General features: G+C 40.9%; 1 protein-coding gene across 1 annotated transcript; it reads right to left on the reverse strand.

The window, feature by feature from the left end:
- Positions 1-7,355: 7,355 nt before the first annotated feature.
- Positions 7,356-8,273, reverse strand: LOC101522718 (olfactory receptor 4B1). Its single transcript, XM_004585323.2, has one exon. It carries the CDS (start codon positions 8,271-8,273, stop codon positions 7,356-7,358), a length of 918 nt encoding a protein of 305 aa, XP_004585380.2.
- Positions 8,274-9,763: the final 1,490 nt, after the last annotated feature.

Here is a 9,763-nt window from a genome sequence, read left to right on the forward strand (position 1 = left end):
CTCTCTCCATAAAATGGCAACTACGCTATACTCTCTCCTTGTACTTGACAATGCCAATATTCATGTATAATCACTTAGTCTCTTTGTTCCTCTGCCGCTCCTTCAGTGATGCTAAAACTCACATCATGCATTAGGGTGTGAGAAGTTCCTCTAAGAGAGATGACATTCATTCAATCACTCATCCAAAAATAGTGTAGATCCCTATTACAGGCCAAGCACTGTCCGGGGTGCCACAGATTTGACACGGAAAAAAAAATGCCCCAGACGCATGTAAGACCTTATCCTTTCCAGACAATGCAGAAGTTGTGACAGGTGGTAAAAAAGTAATATGTGATATAGAAGTCAGAGAATAATAAAGCATATAAAGAAAAGTAAAGCAGATTTAGCACCACAGGGAATATTATTTTATATAAAGTAGTGATAAAAGACCCCTCTATATACAACGTTTGGCTGCCATGAGAAGACGCAATAAAGGAGAGTAGGAGAGACAAATCGACAACTTAGGAGACTTTCACAAGACTCCAGTCCATAGATGGCTGGGATTGGACAAGCACAGCAGCACTGAAGATTTTAGGAAGTGATCAGTTTCTGGACATAGTAGAAGAGTTTCCAAAAAATTCATGAAAAATGAGCCTCGTATATTATTTGTGCTTTCCCTTGAACTTCCTAATGCCTCTTGTAACTCCAAAAATAAAATTACAAATTGCTAATGTTTTCATTGAGCAGAAAGTGAAAGACATGAAGGTACTACCAAAGTCCTAGACTTGAGCAAGAAGACCAAAATTGCCATGTCCTGAGATGAAAATGACCGTGGGCATGCAAGAGCAGGGGGTAGCAGGTGAAGACACACCCAAAGCGGTTGCCTGTTAAAATTCCCAGGAGAGACACTAACTAGACAGTCAGGTATACAATCAAGGTTTGGAGAAAAAATAAAGGCTGGAGCTGTAAGTGTGGGAGCCAGAAACACATGACTGTTATGAAGGTCAGGCTGCTCAGTGCGATCTTCTCAGGCACTAACAGGTAGAGCAGTGAATTGAGAAGAAAGGCTTGGGGCTTGCTCATTCTTAGAAATGGAAGAAATGAGAAGCAAAGGAAATTGAGAAGGAGAAATCAATGCAGTAGGAAAGAAACCAAAGGGAGGAAATGGAGTTATTGTTTCAAGAAACGACTTGTGGTTATGTACAGTGCTGCCAATGGTCAGTCCAAGGGGATGACCAATCAACAGTCAAATCACAGAAGTCTTGGGTTCCTTTCAGAGGTACAGATAGAGAGATCAAGTTGGGGTCAAGGGCTGATTGGACATGGATATGGCTGGGGTCAGAACCCCTGCTTTCCAGCCACCCTAGCACCTCTGTGTGTGGTTAGAAAGGTGAGCAGGTGACCACATGAAGGTAAGTTGAAAGAGTTGGCTCATGACAACCTTAAACGAGCAGCCCTAGAGACATCAGAGTACTGGTCCACGTTCCCTGAGCAATCACTACAAGATCAAGACTGAAATCTTCCAGACAGGTGCTACATAGTTCAGCAACTAAAATGTCATGGCTGTTGATATTGATATTTTATGTTAATTAAAACTAAAGGAAATTTAAAATCCTGTTTTTCATCACACTAGACAACTTCCAAGTTCTCAAGCATCAAATGGCTGAAGTACCCTATATCTCTCTCTTTTTTTAAGATTTATTTACTTTTATTGGAAAGGCAGATTTACAGAGAGGAGGAAAGACAGAGGAAGATTTTCCTCCGATGGTTCACTCCCCAAGCGGCCGCAATGGCTGGAGTTGAGCCGATCTGAAGCCAGAAGCCTCTTCTGGGTCTCCAACGCAGGTGCAGGGTTCCAAAGCTTTGGGCCATCCTCGACTGCTTCCCCAGGGCCACAAGCAGGGAACTGGATGGGAAGTGGAGCCGCCAGGATCAGAACCGACTCCCATATGGGATCCCAGCATGTTCAAGGCGAGGACTTTAACCCACGCTGGGCCCCCTATATCTCTTTTACACATGCAAAGATAAAGAACTTTTCATCATCATAGGAAGTGCTATTGGCGATAGTGATCTGGACCACAGCAGCTCCAGAAGAGTGTTTACCTGGAACATGTCTACTGGAATGGAAGTCCGTAGAGACAGGAACCCGTTATATTTCAGGTACCATTGTACTCAAATCACATAGTGCATAATCCAGCACGTAGTTCATGCTCAGTCTTGTTGACTAAGTTACTCTCTGAAACCAAAACCCCACGAATTTGTGAACAATTTAAATTATGCCACAGTTAGACACAGTTACTAAGCCATTGTTAATAACATCTATGAAAAAACTGCTTTCACATGAGAAATTGTGTGTCATTTCTGAGGCCACATTGCGGTCTGTTCATCCATTCACTTTTCCCTTTTTGGAACAGCAAAACGCAAATTCACAGAGGACCAAAAAGGATAGCTTTCAACTTCTCTTGAAAGTAGGAGTGGCCATGTGGTTAATTTCTACCAAATAAGGTAAAAGTGAGAGTGCTATAGGGCACTTTTGAAGATCTAGTAAAAGAGAAAGCTGTCAGATCACCCATCTCCTTTCCATTTTCTGACTCTGGCAGCAAAGCTGAAATTCTCAAGCTCTGTTGTCCAATACAGGATCTATTGCTTTCATACTGCCATTTATACGTACACATTAACTAAAACTTTAAATTCAGAAGTGTGTTTATCAAAATATTACACTGTACCCCTTAAGTAGCTATAGTTATGGGGTGCGTTAAAATGTTTAAAGAGCTTTAACTTCTAACTCTACAGATCTGATGAGGATCAGACTGAATATATTGTCAAGTGATCACACTGTACCCTGTAAATATATATAATTAAAAGAACAATTTTATTTATTTGAGATGTAGAGAAAGAGAAAAAAGAGTTCCTGTATACTGATTCATTCCCCAGATACCTGAAACAACCAGGGCTGCACCAGGACATTGCTGAGAACCAGGAAGTCAAGCCAGGTCCCCCACATGGATGACCGGGACAGTTATTGAAGTCAGCACCTGCTGTGTACCCTCCCAGGGTCTATACCAGCAGGAAGCTAGAGTTGAGAGTCAAGTCTGGTATCAAATTCAGCTACCCTGACATAAGTTGTATTCTTCTTACCTTCAGTCTCAATAACTGGGCTAAATACTTACACTTAAAATTGTTTTTTATAAAACATAACATTCAGTTCTTCGGTCTGATTAGCCGTGTTTCAATGGCTCCCTAGAATCGCCCATGGGGATGTAAGCATCTCTGTCAGTGCCAGATGGTCTCTCCTTTGTGCTGCTGTAGTTCCACCTGCCTCAGTTGTCCTTTGTATCCCCTTTATTTTCTGTGAAATCCGTGTCAAAAAGGATCAAAACAATTAATGGAGAAAAACTACAAAATCTTACACACTGAATAATGTGCCTCCTCTATCAATTTTTACTTAGGAAAATCAGACCATCCTTATCATCTAGAAAATAAATTTTGAACATAAAACAACTGGGGACTAAACACATGCCTTCTAATGCTCGGCTGGGGGTAATTAGACTGTCACAACTTCTGTGAATTGAGGAGATACTTTTAAGTGTTCAAAATATTCTTCTGCCTTTTAAAATAACGAAAATGTGGTGTCCTTACATTTCCACACATTTTCCAGTGAGACCAGAAAAAAAAAAAAGAGTGACTGACACTCAATGAATCAACATGACTCCATGGTCAGAGGGTGAGCTAATCTCTGAGTTTGGGCAGTTCTGTTTGAGGAGATGCCCATCTACTCAGAGTAAGTTTATGATTTGTCCAAAGTTCTCAGGGAGGAAACAAAAACTACATGTTACTAAGGACCTCCTTCCTACCTGAGCCTGCACATTGAAGAACTAGGCTAATTTAGTACTAGAAGGGTATTGAGAAAAGGGAGGTACCTACACTCTAATTAGTTCTGCACCAAACTCTTTACACACCAACAAGGTGTTAATGATCTTGTTGATGTGTAAAGAATTGGGTATGGTATACTCAACATACATTTTACAAATAACAAGTACCTACAATATACTAAGAACTCAAAAGCAATTCAGAAACGGAGAATGTTCGAACAAATCTTAAAACAAAATGTTTGAACTGTATTCAAATACCTGAAATCTTTTGAGGTGTAATCTAAGCTTATTCATGAGTAACTCCGACAGGACAGAAAGAGGGCCAATGTGGTCAGGAATACAGATGTTACTCACAAAACACAAGTAATGAGCAGCATTGTGTGGTGGTAGTGGAGGTGATGGTGGTGGTTGACGTTTTGTTAAGATTTATTTTATTTATTTGAAAGACAAAGTGCAAACATTCCATTTGTTAGTTCACTCCTCAAATTGACTGTAACAGCCAGAAATGGACCAGGCCAAAGCAAAGGGTCCATAACTCTTTCCAGTTCTCCCATATGGGTGGCAGGGAGCCCAACTAATTTTGCCTTTTCTGATGTGTTCCCAGATGCATTGTCAGGGAGCTGGATTGGAAGCAAAATAACCTGGATACCCATAAAGGATGACAGGGTCACATTTTGCACCTTGAATCATTGTGCCATACACTGCCCTCAAGTAATAGTCATTGAATGCCATGTTCTTTAGTTTGAATAATATTATAAAGTCTCTATTTTAATTAGTCTTGTTAAATTATGGAAAACATTGTTCATAGAAGTTTAATAACTTGAATAATGGGATGTTAGTGACAGAAGAAAGGATGATAGACAGTGCTGCTCTAGAAAGCTAGCAGTAGTGTAATGAGGTGGAAATACATACCAAGCCATTAAGGTCCAATCGAGAGATGAGGATATGTAAGGTAAATATGAAACAACCCTGGACGGAATTCATGGCTCAAAACAAGGAATGAGGTCAGAGAAGGCATCGTACCAAAAGTGACTTTAAAATAGGTGTAAGAAATGTTTAGAATTCCACCCTATGAAAGTGAATGAGAAGTGAATGAGTATTTTCTCTGGGATTAACAATGACCAGAAATGGCCGTAATGTGTTCAGGGATAGCCACTGTGAATGGGGACGAAGAGCAGAGAGGAAGGTTTCCTGATGCCCGTGTTAGTAAGCTTCGCGTTGCTACAACAAAAAAACAGACACACACCACTTTCGTGAAAAGAGATTTATTTAGCTCACCAGCTTGGAGGAGTTAAGGGTATGGTACCTGCATTGGTTCAGTAATGATGAGGATGCTATGGAGGGTCCACACAGTACACCAGAAAGCAGATGAAGACGGGGTTACTATCTTTGTTCCTTCTGCAACAATCCTCCCCTCCGGAGAAGTCAAGGGGTCTCCTGAAAAACACTTCCCAAGAGAACACCCCCAGCAACTTAAGGGCCTCCCACCCTCCCACTAGGCCCTACTTCCCAATTACAGCCACTCTAGAGTCCAAGCATCAAATCGTAATATATCCAAAGGAGATACCCAAACTGTTCCCAAACCCTAGCAGTACCTTTAAGATCACTGTTCATCTGCATATTCAGAACACTACATGCAGAAAAACATGGGGGGAAGTTTCAGAGCCCCACCGACGGGGGCTTCCTCTTGATGTTTTCTCTGTGTGTTAGGGAAGCTGCCTATATTATTCCACTTGATCCTCAGGACATTGTGGAAGATGCAGTGTACATTCAATGCCAGTGTGTATAACTTCAGATCCAACAAGGGACATTGTTTAGATACTCATCAAGGAGTTCATGAACACATGGGACAGTAGGGTGAGGTAGACTCTGAGAGGCAGAAACAACAGACTCAAACTGTCTGCTCTATTCACCAACAACTGCTAATAGGCACACAGAGGTAGGTATTGAGCAAGGTCAATTACAGTGAGACTCAGAGGCCCAAAGTAGAAACACTCTGTACAAACATGGCCTCTTCTTCGTTTTTTAGAGTTAATAAGTATTTTCTAACAGCCTATATTCTTCACACCTAGAGAAGGCTACACATGACCTCCTTCTTGTGAAAATGTTTGACTTGATCATCATCCTTTAGAGATAGTATCAATGCCATTTTGATAGTATTGATATTGTAGATTGCAGGGGAGCATAAGGAGCTGTAAGACTCTCTTTTACACCAACACAGCACAAAACCTAAATTATTCCTGGAACATTTCTGGTAGTCTATGCTACAAGCTTTGTGAAAGTTATCCTTATCTGCATCACAAAAAAACAATAGATTGGTATCTTTATCCCCTAATAATTCCTCTGATTTGCTCTCTTTTTAAATAAAATAAGGATAACTATCATGAGGAAAGTTGACCCCAAAAAAAAGAGCAAATTAAGAAGGAGGAAGAAAGAGAAGGGAAACGTGGAAGAGGGACCAAGGAGCAATTTAACCTACAAAACATGACATTTTTCTTGAATTCATGCTTCAAGTTATCCAAACCTATGATATTGAGGACTGTCATGAAGCCAATTAAATTCTATAAGATTGACCAAAAAATATCTGACCTCTGGTTTTGGAAAATTACACCAGGCTACTGGGAGGTTTTGGTTACTACAGAGAATCACAACAGTAGCCATTAGCAATTTGGGGTTTGGGTTGGTTTTATTTGTTGTTTTTTTGGGTGGGGGGTGGATGTTTTTGTCCCCATGCATAACCTTCATTTTATTTGTTTCACTCTTTATTTCTTATTTTTTTTTATGAAACAATTCCATAGGCTTAGGGATTTCCTTACTCCTCCCTATATGCTACCTCGCTGTTTTTCCTATATTATAACAATAGTATAATTCTTCCAAAAGTTCACAAGTCCATCATTCTGCTATCCAGGTGTATCCTGACATTGTAGATGTAGACAATTGTACAAAGTCCAGCATCCTATTGTCAAGATATATTTAATAATTTCATTGGGAGTCCATCTTTTATTTGGGCATAGAGATGCATACCACAATGTATCTTCACTTCTCAGTATGATCATCTATATTATATAGTTCCTCTAAATAAATATATGTGCATGCACGTTTATCTATATATCTATTGACTTTATATTTTGCATGAAGATTGCCTTATATCAAAGAGAATGATACTTATCTTTCTCAGATTGGCTTATTTCACTGAGCATAATGGTCTGTAGCTGGGACCATTTGGTGGCAAATGGTAGTATTTCATTCTTTGTAGTAGCTGAGTAGTGTACCATGGAGTACATATACCGCAGTTTCTCTATCCATTCTTTTTTGGAGGGGCATCTGTGTTGTTTCCAAGACTTCACTATTGTAGATTGTGCTGAACAGCAGCAATATTAAGTTCTTGTCTGCTCCCTCAATTCTGTAATTTTTCACCAAAAAAAAACTATTTCTAGGAGAAACATTATAGCACAATTTTTAAATCACTTTTCATATCCCTGAGCTCTCCTTTTACTCTATCCCTCAGTGTTCCTTCTTGCCACACAACCTCCGCATGGCAATTTTGACCTCTGCGTTTCTGAGCGTGTAGATGATGGGGTTCAGCATGGGGGTGATGACCGTGTAGAATACAGCCACCAGCTTGTCCTCAGTGAAGGAGGAGGATGGCCGCATGTAGAGGAAGATGGCAGGACCAAAAAACAAGATGACCACGGTGATGTGAGAGGCACAGGTGGAGAGGGCTTTGCGCCTGCCCTCAGCCGAATGGTTTCTCAAGTTGAACAGGATGACAACATAGGAAGACACCAAGATGAGGAAGGAGCACAAAGCAATTAAGCCACTGTTGGCCAGTATGATAACCCCTTCCACAAAAGTGTCAGTGCAGGCCAGTTTGAATAGTGGCTGGAGGTCACAGAAGTAGTGGTCAATCATGTTGGGACCACAGAAGGGCAACTGGACAGTGATAAGAATCTGAATGATGGAGTGAAGAAAGCCCCCCAGCCAGGAACCAGCCACTAGAAGGTAACACAGCTGACGGCTCATGATGTTCATATAACGAAGAGGCATGCAGATGGCCACATAGCGGTCATAGGCCATCACCACAAGCAGAAGGATCTCAGTGACCCCGAAGAAGTGGAAGAAGAATATCTGGGCCAGACAGCCCTGCAGGGAAATGGCTTTGATCTTGGCAAGTAAGTCAATGAGGAATTTGGGAACAATTGTAGAGGAGTAGCTGATCTCCACCAAGGACAGGTAGCCAAGGAAGAAGTACATGGGAGAACACAGACTCTTGCTGATGGTGACCATCAGAACGATAAAGCCGTTGCCCACCACCGTGGCCAGGTACACAGGAAGAAATAACACAAAGCATGCTCTCTGAACTTTTGGATCCTGGAAGAGGCCAGCGAGAATAAACTCAGTCACATTACTGGTACTGGCCATGGGTTCAGTTGAGGTGTGCTCTACGCTGGGTAGTATTGGTCTTGATAAAGCAGTTGAGGCGTGTAACACCAATTCACCCCCTTCACAGCTGTTTAGAGAACAAGCAATAGAGGACTCATCATTGACTTAGCCAATATGGGCTCATCAGCATTAAAAACTTTATCTTATTGCAAGTTATTTTATTCTTAGAAGAGCAAGGCTTGGAGAGATAGTTATTTGCACAAGATTGCACAGAAGATAATGAATTTTAAGTGTCAGAATCAGCCTTTCTGTCTCAGTTGAGAAGCTGAATTGACCAGAAGGTGTTCTTAATTAGTGGAAACATTCAAGTGACTAGCCATTTTGTATTCATTGCATTTTCAGAGCGCTCTCCTCTTGGGAATCCTCTGACACAGTTCAGCTCCAGTCTTCCTTGCGCCCTTTGTCTGTCCCTCAGAGAAATCCTTGGTCTATCTCCCACTGCTGTACCTAAGTGCCACTGTCTGGGCCATTTATAAAGGAAGGATATGTGTGCTCACCTCACCTCTGAGAGAAATCCTGGCACCGGCATTTGCCAGCATCTGGTGAGGCCCTTCTTGCCAGGCCATGGCACACAGAGGGCATCAGAGGTCAAGTCAGGACAAACATGCCAGAGAGAGCTCACTCCTATTATAAAGTCACTTTCTGTATAATCCAACATTCCATCAACGGGCTAATCCATTCATGAGGACAAAACTCTTACGACCCAAAGCCTCTCAAATACAATTAATATATGACTTTGGGATTTAACTGTCCACTTACAAATTCCAGGAAAAAAAAAATCCAAGTCATTGCAAGGGAAATATTGCCTTATTGATAACTCTTACTTTCCCAAAGGTACCCTGTTTTGTCTTCTTTCCTTTACTCCAACAAATTCTCCCTTTTGTCAGAGCTACTTTGAATTGGCTTCTGTTGTTTTTTAATTTATCATACACATTTACTTAATCTATACAGAATTGAGTACATAAAATCAGATTCACATTAGTGAAAAATCTCTACAAAATGTTTTTGAAAAGCAAAACAAGACTGCCTCTTAACAATTCGTAGCCTCATGAAACACGTGGGCTGAAAAAATAAAGCAGTGTGTTTAGCACAAACTAGAAGATAATCTGCCTCATTTTTTTCACAGTTATTTCCATCTACAGTCTGAAAGAGGTAGATTTTTCTGCAACACCTGAGAGTTGAATTGTGATAACCAGATGTAATAAAGGCAGTTGCATACATAACTAAAACACTGGTCTCAAGACCAAGAGATGTACTCCTACAAGTCTGAGGATGAAGTGCTCTGTTAACCCAGACCCGAGTTTCTGCTACACCTTGGAGTCTACTGCCACTATAAATAATATACATCAAAGATTCCATGTTGGTGCAACAAATGCAATGTAAGTGAATTCAGCATTTAAAACTTTTCTGGGCCAGCCTTAGTAGCATTACAGTGTTTAGAATATGGGCATGCTACAAAAAGCCACAAC

This window comes from Ochotona princeps, chromosome 4 (assembly GCF_030435755.1).
Source record: "Ochotona princeps isolate mOchPri1 chromosome 4, mOchPri1.hap1, whole genome shotgun sequence".
NCBI classification, from domain to species: domain Eukaryota; kingdom Metazoa; phylum Chordata; class Mammalia; order Lagomorpha; family Ochotonidae; genus Ochotona; species Ochotona princeps.

Bases quoted from the DNA above. Each gene is read 5' to 3' on its own strand.
- LOC101522718 (XM_004585323.2), bottom strand. From the start codon at position 8,273: ATGGCCAGTACCAGTAATGTGACTGAGTTTATTCTCGCTGGCCTCTTC.